At 45.6% G+C, this 18906-nt stretch overlaps 1 protein-coding gene across 3 annotated transcripts in view; it reads right to left on the bottom strand.

Moving 5' to 3' along the window:
* Positions 1–522: 522 nt before the first annotated feature.
* Positions 523–18906, bottom strand: part of DDX17 (DEAD-box helicase 17) — a 69264-nt gene continuing 50880 nt past the window's right edge. For all 3 annotated transcript variants that reach the window (XM_040359481.1, XM_040359482.1, XM_040359480.1), the window contains exons 12-13: positions 14613–14846; positions 523–1583 (exon numbers count right to left, since the gene is read on the bottom strand). In XM_040359481.1, coding sequence (XP_040215415.1) covers positions 1171–1583; positions 14613–14846 — 647 coding nt within the window. In that variant the 3' untranslated portion in view covers positions 523–1170. The remainder of the gene's footprint in view (positions 1584–14612; positions 14847–18906) is intronic.

Below are 18906 nucleotides of genomic sequence, written 5' to 3'. Positions count from 1 at the left end.
TTAGCGGTGCTTTTTGGCCGCTAGCGGTGCGCTTCCGAATCGCTTTTTCAGGCACTTTGGAAGAACTGCCTATTCATTGCAATGGGCAGGGGCGTTTTGGGAGCGCTGTATACAGCGCTCCCAAAGATGCTGCTTGCAGGACTTTTCCAAACATCCTGCAAGTGCATCGCCCAGGTGTGAAAGCACCCATTGTAATGAATGGGAAGCAGTTTTCAGGCGCTATTACTAGCTCTAAAATGCCTGAAAACTGCCTCGGTGTGAAAGGGGTATCAAAATCTGTTTTGTGTATCCTTGTGTGCAATGACTAACCAAATACTTGACATAATATTTAAAAAATAAAAAACACACACAAAACTAACCACATTTTATTTACAAAACCAAATGGCTGAACAAAACTGAACCAAAAAAAAAAAGGAAAACAAACAAAACAAAAAAAAGAAAGAAATTGCTGTGTGGAACTTGACACCCATTTAAAAAAAAAGGGGGGCGGATGGGGTATCCAAGAGAGCCATGGTATAAAGGGCCAAGCAAACTAACACACAAAAATGGGTGGACCTACCTGTGTATTTAGGGGTAAACGATGAAAGAAAGAAAAAAAAAGAAAAAAATGAATATTTAAGTCCCACACCCCCTTCTCCACCTGAGATATTGGTCAGGACACCACTGCATGGCAGGGTCTACTTCCTTAAAAATGTTGCCAAGGTTTCTGCAATTCTTCTGTTGAAATAGGGATGTACTTAATGAACCATGAATACCGACAATACCAAGTGTCAAAGGGTTTCATTGTAATGAAGCCTTTACCTACCTGTAAAAGTTAAAAATTAAATAAAAATCTTCTAAAATATTGATACAACAGTCCTTGAATGCATTACAAATTTGGCAGGACTGAGTGGGAAGGGATAAGGCCAGGTGTATAAAGACCTGACCATTCACTATAATTCAAAAGATTTCTAGTGCAGATGACCACAATTGCCAACAAAGCAAGCTATAATAAAAAAAAAAAAAAAAAAAACTGGTCCTGAAACCCTGGATCACACTGAACATGAGGTACTGACAAACTGCTCCCTCAACTTCAGTTTCTTACTCAAGATAAAAAAGGGAAAATTGACAAACATTCAAAACTGAAACCAGATAAAAAAAAAAAAAAAAAGAAAAAAGCCAACTACAGGCTCACTTTCGAGAGGGGGGAGGTGGAGGTGGGGGAGGAGGTGGGTACTGATAACTAGTTGCTTGATTCATGTAGTTCAGTAAAGAGGCGGCGGGCGGGGCGAACTGCTGGGACATCAGCGGCTGTGGTGCTTGACTGTATGCTGCTGCACCATAGCTTGCCGGTGCCCCTGCCGTAAAAGCGCCCTGCCCGTAGCCATACTGGGTAGGTTGAAAGTTTGTATTTTGCCCTCCATAGCCATAGCCCTGTCGACCTTGGTCCCTTCCAGACCCATTACTAGAAAGCCCAACATCTCTGTTGTTCCGCATATCACGTCTGCCCATTTCTTTGCCACGCATTCTTCTCTCGCATTCTTCTTGGTACATCATGTTTGGGTTGTTATCAGTGGGGATAGTGCGGTACCTAGAGCGGCCACCTAATGGCAAGAGGAGAAAAAAAAATAACCTGTCAGGAAGTTGAGTAAAAATAAGGTGCACACACATTATATATATATATATATATATATATATATATATATATATATATATATATATATATATATATATATATATATATATATATATATATATATATATATATATATAATATATCCCCATTTTAAAAATATAATAATGCCTATCTATTGTAAGCTGGAATATACAAAGCAATTCACCAAAAAAGAGTGTCTGCCAAATTACAACAATCAGCAGCAGCTCAATTCTCTATGGTGAAAAGCAAGTCTTAAAAAAACACTCCAGCCTCATCTAGGTGTATAATTTGAAAATAGAGCTTTGTGGAAAATGTAGTTGCTCTCCTATTTCCCTCTAATGGGGTGCCTCCAAATTTAAAGAAACCTCTTATTTTGCACAGGCTCCAAGGTAGTATTTAACCACTTGTTGCCCGCCCACTGTCAAATGACAGAGGGACGGTGAGGCTCTCGTTCTGGGAGGACGTCATGACGGCACCCCCAGAACGTCTGCTATTGCGTGCCCCACGCATGTGATCGGCTGGTGTCCAATCACAGCCGGTCACATGTAAATACGGAATTGCTGTGAATCAGCACTACTAGCAGAGTATGTGGCGAGTATCCACCAGTGCCCACCACTGCCACCTATCAGTGTGGCATATTAGTACCTCCTCATCAGTGCCACCTAATCAAAGCAGCCTCATCAGAGCACATCAATGAAGGAGAAAAAATAATTACTTATTTACAAAATTTACTGACAGAAAAAAGAAGAGACAACTTTTTATCCCATTATTTTGGGCGAAAATGTATGGCATTTACGATAAGGTTACAACCTTTTCTGTCAAGGCATACGTCACAAGATCTGCAAATGCTTTTGGTTCTTTTTCAACATATAGCATCCTTTCCAAACTTGCATGGCTACCACCTAGTCTGTTCTACAGGCTGATTTTCAGCCCTCGTCCTAAGCCAGCTTCAGTTGTTGGGTCCTTCACGTGGATCTTGTGTGATCATGAGCTGCAGGCAATACCAAGTCTTTTTTCTAGGGCAGGTTAGCCTTTGCTTCTATGCTGCCCACCCCTTCTGCAGTACTTTTGGACAGGTTGAAAAATTCTGTATATAGTAAATAGGATTTTTGTACTCAGCCGATTTATTTATTTATTCTTTCTTGCCAGCTACTCTAAGGGTTTATGCTCTAGGCACCACTTTGCTACAAAACGGAGGCATACTGAAAGTGGGTGGGGTTATTCTGGTGCTGGCTAACCATTTTTGTTGTTGCAAGTCTCCATTTTTCCAGTAGGGACAGTATAACTTGTCATTCTAAGAATCCCCCCCGTGTTCCTTAACCGCTTGCCGACCAGCCACCATCATATTGCGGCAGGTCGGCTCGCTCCCGTGGACCATCGTAGCTGTATGTCAGTCCCTTTAAGGGTGCCCGCTGCACAGCAGGGGTGCCGATGCTCGTGACCACTGGTCGCGATGACCGCAGGCCACGAGCGATCGCGTGCACGTGTGTATTAACACACATCCCCGTTCTGAGAGGAGATGCAGATTGTGAGTTCCTACAAGCTGGGAAACACGATCTGTCATCTCCTATAGCGAGTCCCCTCCCCCCACAGTTAGAACACACATTAGGAAACACAGTTAACCACTTCCCTGCCAGTGACATTTACACAGTAATCAGTGCATTTTTATAGCACTAATCGCTGTATAAAAGGCCAATGGTCCCAAAAATGTGTCAAAAGTGTCCGATATGTCCGCTATAATGTTACAGTTCTGACAAAAAAAAAAATAATAAAAAAAAAAAAAAAAAATCGCAGATCGCTGCCATTAGTAAAAAAAAAAAAAAAAATAATAAAAATAAATCTATCCATTATTTTGTAGACGCTATAACTTTTGCGCAAATCAATATGCGCTTTTTGCAATTTTTATTACCAAAAATATGTAGAAGAATACAAAACTGAGGGGAAAAAAATGGTTTTAGTTTTAAAAAAAATTGGGGCTGTTTATTACAGCAAAAAGTACAAAATATTGTTTTTTTTTTTCAAAATTGTAGCTCTTTTTCTGTTGATAGCGCAAAAAATAAAAAATGCAGAGGTGATCAAATACCATCAAAAAGAAAGCTCTGTTTGTAGAAAAAAAAAAAAACGTAAATTTTATTTGGGTACAGCATCGCACGACAATAATCAGTTAAAGCACGCAGTGTCGTATCGCAAAAAAATGGCCTGGTCATTGAGCAGCCAATTCTTCCGGGGCTGAAGTGGTTAAAGGGATTCTTTTACCCATACAAGACAAACTCTGCTAGACCCTCTATTAGAGCCTGGCAGAGCACACTTCATTAGTATTTAGTAAAAATGAGCGCTGTAAATACCTAATTTTGAGCCGTCTTCAGGCCGGTCATACGATGGCCGCTGTACAGCCCTGATGGATACTGCAGGAGGGGCCGTGATCTCCATCTGACGCCAGCAAGGGAGATCACATGGACGCTCAGCCTCTCCTGCAGTAACCCCGGAAACCAGCTGAGAGTCACGTGACCAGCTTGAAGACAGCGATGAATCGTTATTTACAACACTAATTTTTATGAAAAATTAATGCAGTGTGCTATGGTAGGATATAATAAAGCGGCTGGCAGTGAGCATTTACAATTTCTTATTTTGCTAATAGCAGGAGACAAGGACAGACACTAGCTGACAAGCAGGAAGGAGGGGGCGGGGGGTTTGAGAGGGAGAGCAGAGAAGCGTATGATGGAGGGACGCACTTTGACCACGGTGATCAGGGCTGAGTAGCCCTGCTTATTGTGGTCAGTTTAAAGAGGGCATACAGGAAATGGCAGATTAAGGGAGTTTTTTTTTTTAATACAGTTTAGGGGGGGAACATTACACAGCACAAACACTGTGCTGTTTAATCTGCTTTAAGGTAACAGGATATCTATATTTTTTTTGATTTGACAAACTCCAAGAATAGGATTTTATGGAGCATACAAAAAACAAAAATTTTTTATTTTATTTCAGTCGGTGTAACTTTAGAAATTGAACACTGAAATCAAAGTGATTTTAAAGTATAGGCAATTATATGATATACTTTCTAGATGTGTGCAATGATTTTTTACAAAGCACCCCACGATCCTCCGAGTCCCCCTTTGCTGCTTCCTCCCCACCAATGAGTGCCAAGTGGACACACAGGGCTGGCTCAGGGGCGAGCATGCCCAAGTGCCCCCAGAGCAAGCAGCTCCGTGGTGGCAGGAGCCAGGAGGGCCGGTGGGGGGACTCAGCAAAAGGAGGATCGGGGCTGCTCTCTGCAATACCATTGCACAGAGCAGGTAAATAGGACAGGTTTATTTTATTTTTACAAGAACATTTACTATCACTTTAACCTGAATGACTTCCCTGCCTCTACTGTGATATAGAAGTATGAATTTTCCCATATAGTCAGCTACAAAAGGCCAGTAGGTTTAATTGCAAATTGTGAAACACAATATAATCAGGGCAGCATTGAAGCTAGGCTTATCGTGATTGTTGCCAACACCTCTCAGAGTGTATCCACATGTGACTCTCAAATACAAACAAAACTAGCACAACCAATATGAAACACAAATCAAAAATTAAAGTCCTAATAATGCGAAAATTTCACCATTGTGCAACTCTAGGTGATAGTTCATAGAATAAATGATTCATAATATCCAGTGACCACCACCTCTAACTGAAATACTGACCTACTGACCCCACTACAGAGTCCCAAATGCCTGATATTGGGTCTCTAAGAATGCCATGGGGGGGGGGGGGATCCTCCTCTTGGCATCCTTGGACCACGCTGACCTCCTAGGATCTTGATCAATCATGTGTGTCCATAGAATGATAAGGGGAAACCATAGTGCTGTCCGCTTAAAATATTTATTAAAACTATACACAGGGATAAAAATACTCAACATACAGTGGATATAAAACGTCAACACACCCCTGTTGACATTTCAGACACGAGACAAAGATAAATCTGATCAGAACTTTTTCTACCTTTAATGTGACCTATAAACTCAGTTAAACAACAAACTGAAATCTTTTAGGTGGAGGGAAGTAAAACTAAAATATGGTTGCATAAGTGTGCACACCCTTAAACTAATACTTCGTTGAAGCACCTTTGATTTTATTACAGCACTCAGTCTTTTTGGGTAGGAGTCCATCAGCATGGCACATCTTGTTTTGGCAAGATTTGCCCACTCTTATTTGCAAAAAAAAAAAATCTGACAGATTGTGAGGGCATCTCCTGTGCACAGCCCTCTTTATATCACCCCACAGATTTTCAATCGTACTCAGGTTCTGAGCTCTGGCCGAGCCATTCCAAAACTTTAATCTTCTTCTGGTGAAGCCATACTTTTGTTGATTTGGATGTATGCTTTGGGTTATTGTCATGCTGAAAGAAGAAGTTCCCTCCTTATGTTCAGCTTTCTAGCAGAAGCCTGAAGGTTTTGTGCCAATATTGATTAGTATTTGGAACTAAAGCTGCACGATTCTGGCTAAAATGAGAATCGCGATTTTTTTTGCTTAGAAGAAAGATCACGATTCTCATGATTCTCACGGAGTAACATCATTCACATTAACCACTTCCAGACAGGACACTTATACACCTTCCCGCCCAGACCAATTTTTAGCTTTCAGTGCTGTTGCACTTTAAATTACAATTGCGCGGTCATGCTACACTGTACCCACTGTTTTTATAATTTTGTACCCACAAATAGAGCTTTCTTTTGGTGGTATTTGATCATCTCTGGAAATTTTTATTTTCTGCAAAAAAAATAACCGAAAATTAAGAAGAAAAAAATAGGATTTTTGTACTCACCGTAAAATCCATTTCTCTGAGTTCATAGACGGACACAGCCTTCTTTGACATTAGGGTTATGCTTCTTCCTACCAGGAGAGTTTAGGCAGAATTTAACAGCACTTAAAGTGTTAAAACCTTTTTTTCTTCGTGCCGCTCCTCCCAGGGGGCGTGGCTCCCCCAGGCATAACCCACACCCTGCTCTAGGAGCCTCAGTCCGTAACAAGCAGTACAAACCAAGGAGGGGTGGGTGCTGTGTCCGTCTATGAACTCAGAGAAATGGATTTTACGGTGAGTACAAAAATCCTATTTTCTCTTCCGTTCATAGACGGACACAGCCTTCTTTGACATTAGGGACGTCCCCAAGCAGTGTCAAAAAAATTAGAGGGGTGGGAAAACACCACAGCAAACCAGGTTACACCCCAAACAAAAACCAGAGTTGCTCAACGGAGAAACTCCAATCATAAACTGCCGCCCATAACACCTGCGGCTGAAGGAGGCATCAAAAGATGCACCCACATCCACCTTGTAAGACTTTGAAAAAGCGTGGATTGACGACCAGGATGCATCCTAACACCGCTGTAACACAGAGGCATGATGCCGGAAAGCCCAAGAGGCCCCGATCGCCCTGGTCGAATGCGCCATAACCCGAAAGGGGGGCGCACGCCCCTTTAGGGCATAGGCCTGAAGCACCATCCATCGGAACCACCTAGGAACGGTGGCCGACGAGACTGCCAGGCCCTCTTGTAGGGCCAGCCACCGACACGAACAGTGAGTCCGACTTCCGGAACGGAACCGTAACATATAAGTACCCTCGTAGGGCCCGAACCACATCCAGAGGATGTAAAGTGGCCTCCTCTTGGCATTTCGGCCGAGGACATAAGGATGGAAGAACAATGTCCCCATCAATGTGAAAAGCCGAAACGACCTTAGGGAGAAAAACGTCTGCGGCCGCAGCACCACCTCATCCTTACGGATGACCAAGTAGGGAGCCTTGCAAGACAAGGCCGCCAGATCAGACAGACACCCGTCTGATCGAGGTAATCGCTACCAGAAATAAAATCACCATTTGTGACAAACAAAAAACCTCCCGAATGTCCTCAAAGGGAGCATCCCGAAGCACCGAAAGGACTAAATTCAAGTCCCATGGGGGTAATGGAGGGCGCACCGGAGGGGCCACCTGCCAGACCCCCCTGACCCAATGTACGCACCCAGGAGTGCTACGCCAAGGGTCGCTGCAAGTAAAAAACAGCCAGAGCAGAAATCTGGCTCCTAACTGTACTTAAGGCGAGAGCCCGAACCACTCCCTGCTGTAAAGACAGCAGAACCCTGTACACCACGTATGTACGAGGGTGCCATTTCATCTCCTCACACGCAGAGATGTAGGCCTTCCATGTATGATGGTAAATCCAACGTGAGGTAGACTTCCGTGCAGGCAGCACGGTAGAGACCACCGAGCCCAATAGGCCTCGGTCCTTCAGCCCCTGGCTCTCAACAGCCACGCCGCTAAAGCCGTTGGCTGTGAAACAGGGTGGAAGATCGGACCCTGTAACAGAAGATCAACTCCCAGGGGAAGACGCTAGGGGGCGTCTGCCACCAGACGCACCAGGTCCGCGTACCAGGAGCGACGCGGCCAATCTGGGGCAATCAGGATTGATAGAATCCCTACAGCTTCCACTCTGCGCAGCAGGCGAGGAAGAAGCTTCCGAGGAGGGAAGGTGTAAAGTAGACGATATTGACCCCAAGGAGCCACCAATGCGCCTGACGCGTCCGCCCACGGGTCCTTAAACCTGGCCACGAACCGTGGCACCTACCTATAGAGACGGGACGCTAGAAGGTCCACTTTCAGAGTGCCCCACTTTTTGGCACAGACCCGAAACACCTGCGGGTGGAGAGACCACTCTCCTTGGCCCAGTGTAGTGCGACTTAGGAGGTCGGCTAGCCCATTCCGTACTCCCGGAATGTACCCAGCCGATAGAGCCGGAACGGCCCCCTCGGCCCACCGAAAGGATGTGCGCGACCCCCGTCGCTGCAACAGAACTCCTGTGCCTCCCTGATGATCAACCTACGCCACGGCCGTGGCGTCATCGGACAGGATCCCGACCTGTTGGCCCTGTAGATCCAGGGACCACCTGGCAAGGCAAAGCTTGATTGCTCGGAGCTCCAGAACGTTGATCAGTAGGCAGGACTCCACCTGGGCTGACTGGGTGCCCCCTCCCCAACCGGAGAGGCTGGCATCTGTCGTGACCACTGTCCAGTGGCCTGCAGAAAAACGACTTTCCGGCCCGAAGCACCGGAAACGCCAGCCACCACACCAGGGGAGACATGAGCAGATGACTCAATTAAATCTGGTAATCCAGAGATGACGGAAGCTTGTCCCAACGTGACAGCAATTCCCACCGTAGTACCCTGGTGTGGAATTGGACATACGGAACCGCCTCGAAAGAGGCCACCAACGGACCCAGAACCTTCCTGCAGAATCACAGAGATGACCGCTTCTGGGTCGGCAACTGCTGCACAGCAGATAGCAGAGTCTGAAGTTTTTCCGTTAGGAGAAAAACACTCCCGCCCCGGCGGAATCCAGGACTAGTCCCAGGTATTCCAGTCCCTGAGACGGAATCAACCCTGATTTCAGGACAATCCAGAAACCAGCCGAACACTCGGAGAGCCTGACACGTGATAGACACGGCTCCACCAATGCAGAGCTTGAAGAAGCTCGTAGGAGAATGTCGTCCAGACATCCCATGATAACAAACCCCCGCTGTCACAGCCGGGCCAATATCGGGACGAGCACCTTGGCGAAAACCCGCCGAATGGGAAGGACACCAATTGAAAATGTTCCCCCCCGACCGCAAAGCACAGAATCTCCGGTGGTTTGAGGATATGCGAACTTGCAGGTACACGTTCATGACATCCAAGGATGCCAGAAAATCCCCCTGATGGAGTGCCGCTATTACCAAGCAAATCGACACCACCTAAAAGTTTGCACCTTGACAAAACAAACGAGGGACTTGTGGCCCAGGATTGACCGGGCCCCATCCTCCGTGGGGACACAAACAGAATGGAGTAAAAACCCAGAGACCGTTCCAACGAGGGAACTGGCACAATCACTCCCCTGACCAGAAGATCCTGGACAGCCCCTGACAGAGCCAACTGGCGAACCGGAGGAGGCCAGAGGCCGGAGGGAAAAAACCTGTTTGGCAGACAAGAGAGAAACTCAATCTTGTACCCCAAGGAAAACACTTCGCAATGCGAAGCCAGTCTCCCACCCGAGACACGGGCGGGAGCAGACCTTCAGGCGGAAGCAGGTATGTCCGCAGACTTGTTAGGCATGCGGTATCAGGTGCGCTGCTACCCCGCAGTGGGATTCAAGCACCATGTAGACCTACCCCCACCGCACAGGGCGGGCGAAAAAAAAACGCTCGGAGGTAGGCAAGGAGGGTCCTTGCACAGGGCGAGGTCCCTAGCCCTTCCCAGACTGTGGGAACAGCATGCGCTTACCACCCGTGGCATCCTCAATGATGCCATTCAGGGAAGTCCCAAAAGGACCGTTCACCCTTAAAGGCCATCACCAAGGCCTCCTTAGAGGACTAGTCCGCAGACCAGCTCTTCAGCCACACAAGGCGGCGCAGAACCACTGCATAGACGGAAGCCCCAGATCGTATCCATGGCCGCCTCGCAGAGAAAATTCTGACCCTGAACCAATTGTTCAGCCAGGTCCCTAGAGGATTCGGAAGCGTCCCCTTCTTCCAGCTCCTGCAGCAGGAGCTTCGCCCTTTTAGTCGGGGCCTGATTAGGGCCCCGGCCAGAGCCGGCCTCACCGCCGAACCCACCACCGTGAATAGGGAGCGGGCCACGGCCTCCACTCTCCTATCAGCGGGATCCTGAAATGCAGGAGCCCCTTCCACAGGCAACGTGGTGGCCTTGCGCAGTCTGGACACAGGGGGGTCCACTGGCGGAGGAGAGACCTACTTTTTTTTTTTTTTTAAAAAGCCCCCCTCAAGGGGGTAACGAGTTGCAAAGTTTTTTGACAAACTTTTTGCGGTGCATCCCATTCCTTGTATAACATATTGTCCAAATAAGGAACACAAGGAAACACTTCAGCGGTGCGTGCCGGTCTGCTGAACCCCAAAAGGTACTGACACGGAGGTGTCTCAGCCACATCCTCAATTTTTAGAGTCTCACGCACCGCAGAAACAAGAGCTCCAACAAATTCTTGCCAGCAACTGACTGCAGCAGAGTCATCCTCACTATCCATAAGGGTTAAGCCCGCAGCCTCTGACATAACAGAACCAGAAAAAACAGCGATTCTGTGTCAGAGACATCCCCAGAAGCAGGCTCAGGGAGGGGGCGTTTTTTACCCCCCATCCGGGCACTAGCTGCTTCAAACCTGGCAAGAAAACCAGGACAGCCAACATAACAGATGTTGCAGGGGAAGGGGCGTTAAGGGTTAACTCAGGCATAGCTGGAGAGGGAGACCTGGCTCAGGTTCCATAGTGTCAGCGCTGAGTCACCCACCCTGCAAGGCAGGATAAAAAAAAACCACTGCTCACCTCCTTGCTGCTATTGCAGAGCATAGGGGCCCCTGGTATTCATCACCCCACCCAGCTGCAGAGAGAGCTAAAAAACCTGAGGTGTGCTCTGATGTGCTGGCTGTGATGTGTCTGTCACCTCAGGGAAGAATCACAGCATTTCACAGCACTAAAACTGTTACAGCACTAAAACTGTTACAAGAGACCAGAGGCTGTGCTGTGTCTGTCACCTCAGGGAAGAATCACAGCGTTACCAAGGAGATTTCCAAGATGGCCGCTGTCTGAGGTAAAAATCACCTCATAGAACACAGCAGCACCCCCCAGAGTAACAACACAGTCCCCCAACAACACACGGGCCCCGGTGGTAATAAAGAAAACCCAGGAGGCCCCCCTTCACAGCCACTACCCAGTCAGGGGAAGGAGGGAGAGGAAGGGGAGAGAGGAAAGCAGGGCGGATCCTCAGTCGACCTCCCCAGGGAAAACACCAGCCAGACCACTTACCTGAGTAGGGGGCCACTACTTCCCAGACAGAACCAACGTCCGTAAACGGCATGGCTGTCGGCCAGACACACTGTGACAAAGCCATAGAGACCGGTCATATGTGTGCCCTAGAACCGAAGTTCCCCGGCCGCCCCTGGAGCAACGGGGCCTGTCGTGGACTTCCCAAAGCTGAGCTAAGGGCCGGCACACGCTCGATGGCCGAACATGGGGGGACTACAAGAGTCAAGACCCAGCCTGTCACCCAGTCGGCTGTTGATAGAAGAATCACAGGATTCAAAAATGCAGGAACAAAATAATAAAAGCGAGAAAAATCGCAAGAAAAAAAGAAGCGCCTGACTCCTCTCCTGTCGTTAGGCAGAAAAAGACTGAGGCTCCTAGAGCAGGGTGTGGGTTATGCCTGGGGGAGCCACGCCCCCTGGGAGGAGCGGCACAAAGGAAAGGTTTTAACACTTTAAGTGCTGTTAAATTCTGCCTTAACTCTCCTGGTAGGAAGAAGCATAACCCTAATGTCAAAGAAGGCTGTGTCTGTCTATGAATGGAAGAGAAAAAACTTTTTTTGCTTCCGTTATAAAACATTGTAAATAAGTACGTTTTCTCCTTCACTAATGGGCACTGATGGTACTGCACTGACTGGCACCGATGAGGTGGCACTGATGTGGTGGCATTGATGATGGGCACGGATGGGCGGCACGGATAGGTGACATGGATGGGCAGGGATAGGCGACACGTATGGGCACTGATAGGTGGCATGGATGGGCACTGATAGGCGGCATGGATGGGCACTGATAGGCGGCATGGATGGGCATAGATGGGCACTGTGTTGTACTAATGGATGCCAATCAGTGCCAAACAATGCCTGCCAATCAGTGATGCCCATTGTGGGCACTGATTGGCATCCATTGTGGCACTGATTGGCATCCATTATGTGTCATCCCTGGTGGTCTAACGCGAGTGAGGAAAAGCCGATTACCGGCTTTTGCTGTTTACATCGTGATCAGCCGTGATTGGACACGGCTGATCACGTGGTAAAGTGTCTCCGTGAGAGACACTTTACCTAGATCGGTGTTGCGGGGTGTCAGACTGACACCCTGCAACAACGATCGTAGCGATGCGCGCCCCCGGGGGCACGCAGCGGCTCAGAATCCTGAGGACGTCATATGACGTCCAGTCAGGATTCTACAACCACTTTGCCGCCGTCAATCTGTCATTGGCGGGCGGCAAGTGGCTAAACAAAAAAAAATTGGGCTAACTTTACTGCCCAGACCAATTTTTAGCGCTGTCGCACTTTAAATGACAATTGCGGGGTCATACAACACTGTACCCAAATGATTTTTATAATTTTTTCCCCACAAATAGAGCTTTCTTTTGGTGGTATTTGATCACCTCTGCGGTTTTATTTTTTGTTAAAAAATGTTTTAAAAGGCCGATAACAAAAAATTATATATATAAAATTTTATATTTTGTTATAAAATTTTGCAAACAGGTAATTTTTCTCCTTCATTGATGTACGCTGATGAGGCTACACTGATGGGCATCAATAAGGCGGCACTGAGAGGTGACACCAAGTTGGCACTGAAGGGCATTGATAGGTGGCAGGGATAGGAAGCATTACTAGGTGGCACTGATTGGCAATACTGGTGGGCATTGATAGGTGGCATTGTGGGCACAGATGAGGCAGAATTACCTCTTCGGGACCGATATCCACAAGCCAGTGATCGGCTTTAAAACAATTACTGATCCTTTGTTTACATCATGTGATCAGCTGTCATTGGTTGACAGCTGATCACATGGTAAGGGGCCGGGACCGGCCCCTTACACGGATCTGTGATCACCCGAGTCTCAAGAATTTTGGAGGGATGTCCAGTTCTTGGTAATGTCACTGTTGGTGCCTTATTTTCTCCACTAGCTGATGACTGTCTTCACTCTACTGACATTTTTTGGACCCTTCTGACTGATACCTTAAAATGAGACCCCTCTGAGAAGTTGAACCATGGCTTTTGCTGTAGGATGCGACTAAGAAAATGTCAGAAAAAAAACCTACTAGAACAGCTGAACTTTATTTGGGGTTAATCAGAGGCACGTTCAATGGATTGCTCAATTCTGAACACAGCTACATCCCCATTTATAAGGTGTGCATACTTATGCAACCACATTATTTAGTGCAATTAATTTGTAGTTTATAGGTCATATTAAAAAAGTGGAAAAAGTTCTGAAATGATTTATCTTGGTCTCATTTTCTTACATCACAGAAACCTGATGTGAAAAACATGCATATAATTACAAAAATAAAAAATACATATGAAAAAAAAAAGTCCTGAATAGCGGCACCTCATACCTGTACGCATTATACTCTTCTATGAGCTTCAACAGGCTCTCTGAGAAGCTCAGAGAGCGTAATGTATACAAGTGTGAGGTGCCGCCATTCAGGAATTTTTTTCTCTCGTTTTTTTCATATGTGAGTATTTTTATCCCGTGTATAGTTTTAATAAATATTTGAAGCAGAGAGCACTATGGTTCCCCTTGTCGTCATTCTATGCCCAAACATGATTGAGCGTAATCTTAGGGGGAGGTCAGTGTGGTCCAGGGATGCCAAGAGGAGGATTCCCCCCCCCCCCATGGCATTCTGAGAGACTCAATATCAGGCATTTGGGACTCTGTAGTTGGCTCAGTAGGTCAGTATTCCAGCTAGAGGTGGTGGTCACTGGATATTATGAATCATTTATTCTATGAACTATCACCTAGAGTTGCACAATGGTGGAATTTTCGCATTATTAGGACTTTTATATGTGTTTCATATTGGTTGTACTACACTCGTTTTGTTTGTGACATTCTGAGAGACATACTATCAGGCGTTTGGGACTCTGTAGCAGGGGTCAATATCTGGAGGCAAGCAAGAATTCCAGCTAGGAGGTGGTGGTCACTGATTACTAGTTATATAAAAACTATCACCTAGAGTTGCACAGAAACTCACATTATTGGGACTTAAATTTTTTGATTGGGTTTCATATTGGTTGCGCTACACTAGTTTTGTTTATTTTTATGTTTATTGTAAAGTCCATTTGCTGCCGTTTAAAAATAGTGCAACAATGAATGTCTATACCTAGTCACAGTATTACTAGTTTGAGACAGATGTCAATATCCACACTTCTTTACTTACCTCCTCCACCTCCACGACCATGATCCACCAGTTGCATAAGCTTAGGATTTATAGTTTGATTAGCTTCCTGTAAAACTTTGACCAACTCACGAGCTTGCTTTAAGTTTCCAGGGGTGAAAAAGGTGTAAGCTGTACCCTTATTTGTACTACGAGCTGTACGTCCAATTCGGTGCACATAATCTTCTGAGCTATTTGGGTAATCATAGTTAATGACGAACTTGATATCTTCCACATCTGTTCATTGATCAGAAAAATTGACGCGTTTGAAAAAAAAACACATCAGGAAAGGAAAAAAAAAAAAAATTTTTTTTTTAAAGTTAGACAAATAAATCAAAAGTAAAAAATAAAGAATTACAAAGTTTCTACAATATGGCAGTAGGTCTAAACTTAGTGGGAACATAACCTACAATGGCTTAAGATTTCCCCTGCATACTACAGCTGCCTTTTAAACATTTTTACGTTACTAAACTGTACTCTGAAAACAGCAAAAGATGACCACTGAAAACAAGTTTTTTAAATCAAATGCTGTTTAAAAATAGTTTTGAGTGGAATGCTTTTTTATCTATCTCTCTCTCTCTATATATATATATATATATATATATATATATACACACACACACACACACACACACACACACATATACACACACACACACACATATACATAGTCCTGATCAAAAGTTTAAGACCGCTTGAAAAATGGCAAAATCATATTTTACATTGTTGGATCTTAACAAGGTTCCAAGTAGAGCTTCAAAATGCAACAAGAAGAAATGAGAATGAGACAAAACATTTTTTGAGCATTCAATTAATTGAAAATAACGATTAAACTGAAACAGGCTGTTTTTCAGCCGATCAAAAGTTTAGGACCACATGCCTTTAAAAGGCCAAATCTGTGGATTCATTGTCATTTTCTGTCAGGTAGTCGCACGTTGTGATGGCAAAGGCAAAAAAACTCTCCCTTTTTGAACGTGGTCGGGTTGCTGAACTGCATAAGCAGGGTCTCTCATCAAGACACTGGACGATCCTCGACCCAAATTAAGGCCCTTACTGGTGCTGACTGCAGCCCCATAACCATCAGACGGCATCTGAGACTGAAGGGCTTCAAAAACAAAAAATGTCTTCAAAAACCTTGTCTCCTTGAACGCCACAGAACTGCTTGTTTTGGACTTTGCAAGAGAGCACCAAACATGGGACATTCAAAGGTGGAAGACAGTTTTATTCTCCGATGAGAAAAAATGTAACCTTGATGGTCCTGATGGTTTCCAACGTTACTGGCATGACAAGCAGATCCCACCATAGATGTTTTCTACGCGCCACAGTGGAGGGGGCGCTATAATGGTCTGGGGTGCTTTTTCCTTTAGTGGAACAATGGAGCTTCAGGAAGTGCAGGGGCGTCAAACGGCTGCTGGCTATGTCCAGATGTTGCAGAGAGCATTCCTCATGACTGAAGGCCCTCGTCTGTGTGGTAGGACAATGCTACAGTACACAATGCCCGCAGGACAAGGGACTTCTTCCAGGAGAATAACATCACTCTTTTGGCCCATCCTGCGTGTTCCCCTGATCTAAATCCAATTGAGAACCTTTGGGGATGGATGGCAAGGGAAGTTTACAAAAATGGACAACAGTTCCAGACAGTAGATGGCCTTCGTGCGGCTGTCTTCACCACTTGGAGAAATGTTCCCACTCATGGAACTCATGGAAACGCTTGCATCAAGCATGCCGAAACAAATTTTTTAAGTGATCAACAATAGGGGTGCAACGGATCAAAAAACTCACGGATCGGATCAGCAAAAAAAAAAAAAAAAAGACTAATCTTGTTACACCCAACGGAGTTTTAGATTCAGTTATTTTCAACACAAAATGTAGCTTATGTGCTTAAATACAGTATATGTAAATCTGACAGACTGTTTACACATGTTAAATTTTAAAAGCCGCAGCAAACCTTACATGTTTGAAAATCAGAGGTGTTCTGTCACATTAGCAAACACATTAGCAAACATGTAAGGTACATAAGCTACATTTTGTGTTGAAAATAACTGAATCTAAAACTCTGTTGGGTGTAACAAGATGTCCGCTTGCCCCCTAATCACTATCATTACTCTAGTATCACCGTTGCCCCCTCCTCTCCACTCCAGTGTCACAGGGGTCCCCCCCTCCTCTCCGGTGTCACTGGGGGTCCCCTCCTCCACTCTGCTGGTGTCACTGGGGGTCCCCCCCTCCACTCTGCTGGTGTCACTGGGGGTCCCCCCCCTCCTCTGGTGTCCCCTTAGCAACCAACATCATGGCAGGTTCTCCTGGAAACTAACATCAGGGCAGTTACCCCTAGCAACCAACATCAGGGCAGTTACCCCTGGCAACCAATTAAAATTCCTTTTTGCTAAAGTCCAGTAAAGTGAAGTGAACTGTGATTGGCTTCTGATGGCTGAACGAAGCACTAACCGCTAGCAACCAATCAAAACTCACTTTTCTGACAGGGGGCAGGTTAAGGCGGCTTGTGATTGGCCATTGCCCTCCCGTCCGCTGTGGTGAGTTCGTGTGACCAGCTGCTGTCAGGTAACACGTATAAGGCTCTGTAATGACAACACTGTGAGTTCCCGTCCTTCATAGCGGCGCTCACTGTTCCCCCTCAAGCTCCACACGTTCATCCTGATTCCCAGAGCGCCGCCAAGACAGCCAGCCAATCCAGGCAGCCTTCCAATCAGAGAGGGCGATCATCACGCGGGCCAATCAGGTGCAGAGACGGGACATCCCATCCAACCAATCACAGCCGATCTGTGATTGGTTGGGGTGGAGCAAGATGGCCGCCGCTCCGGAGCTAGGCCGAAGCCAGGGACTTTCCTACGGCCGAGACCGCGGAGCGCGAATCGTGTGGTGTGCCGATCCGAATGGGTCACGATCCGTTGAACCACTAAACAATAACGGCGGAGCTACTCATTACTGAGTTCATGTTTGGAATTTTGGAATGGATTTCTGTTTTGGGGGGGGGGGGGGGGGGTAGGTTTTATTTTTTGGAGGTGTGGTCCTAAACTTTTGATAAGCTGAAAAACAGCCTGTTTCAGTTTATTCGTTATTTTCATTAAATTGAATGCTCAAAAAATGTTTTGTCTCACTCTCATTTCTTCTTGTTGCATGTTGAAGCTCTACTTGGAACCTTGTTAAGATCCAACAATGTAAAATATCAATTTTTGCCATTTTTCAAGTGGTCCTAAACTTTTGATCAGGACTGTATATACACACACACTTTTTTTTCGAAATGTTGGTCCAGAATTTGAGGGAGTCTTTCCAAATAATAAAAAATATATATAATTATATTATTTATATAAATAATTTATTACAATTTATAAAAAAAAACAAAAAACAAACACACAAACCACACACACGTAAACACTTTGTTTTTTAAATGCATGCTTAACCCATAACCTTACAGTGGAAAAAGGGGAAGAAGAAAACAGTTACAATGTTCACTAAAAAAGATAAACCGAAGTTGAGCTACTTCATGGGATTCATCCTCGGGTGAGCTTATGTCCGGACCGATGCACACTCCCCTAAGCGAGGTGGGGAACCAGCTGTTGCCAATCCCATCCTTTTAGCGGTCTTACCGCCTTCATCCATGGACACAGGACCACCGTGGTGGGGAGCATGCATCAATGGTCCAGGCGCAGCAAGAGGTCCCAACACGTTCACTCGCTTGGCTAGACGATTCTGTGGAAGAGCCACTAGCTTCAACTTCAGAGAGCCTGTCAATGAGCAAAGAGAGACCCCATCCTCCAACACTTAACATCTGCTGTGAACAGTTTACTAAACTGTCAAGTGAAAACACTTCTTTTGTGGAAAACAACAAAATTATGACTTTGCATTAAGGTCTGTTTCTTATTACAGAAGATCACGGGTATCCGTGTACATAGTTTATGTGGGGAGGAAAAGTGGCCAAAAAAGGAAGTAGTACAGCATTTTGGGATATAAAAAAGGGCAAACTAGGCTTACAAAGTAGCTAGGGTGCAATCATTTGGGTTTAACCAGGTTAGGGCTGAGGGATGTCAAATTGGACGTGACAGGAATCAAATGGCTTTATATGTTCACGGCTGTCCCAAATAAGAAGTAAAACATACCTTGCATTTTAGCTCCCTGTATTTTTATCAAGGAGCTTATATTGGAAATAAAGTAAGTCACAGTGGTCTGAGAACATACAGCAGAAGGGGCTATTCTTCTGCTTCAATAGCCAATAGACTTCCCAAAGTCTTCCATGGCTTGGGACTTCCCCACAGCTGCTCAGGGCATAGCATAGTGGGAA

Source organism: Rana temporaria, chromosome 7, assembly GCF_905171775.1.
Source record: "Rana temporaria chromosome 7, aRanTem1.1, whole genome shotgun sequence".
Taxonomy (NCBI): Eukaryota; Metazoa; Chordata; class Amphibia; order Anura; family Ranidae; genus Rana; species Rana temporaria.
Note: the sequence above shows the minus strand (reverse complement) of the source record. Positions and strands in the feature narration are given on the sequence as shown.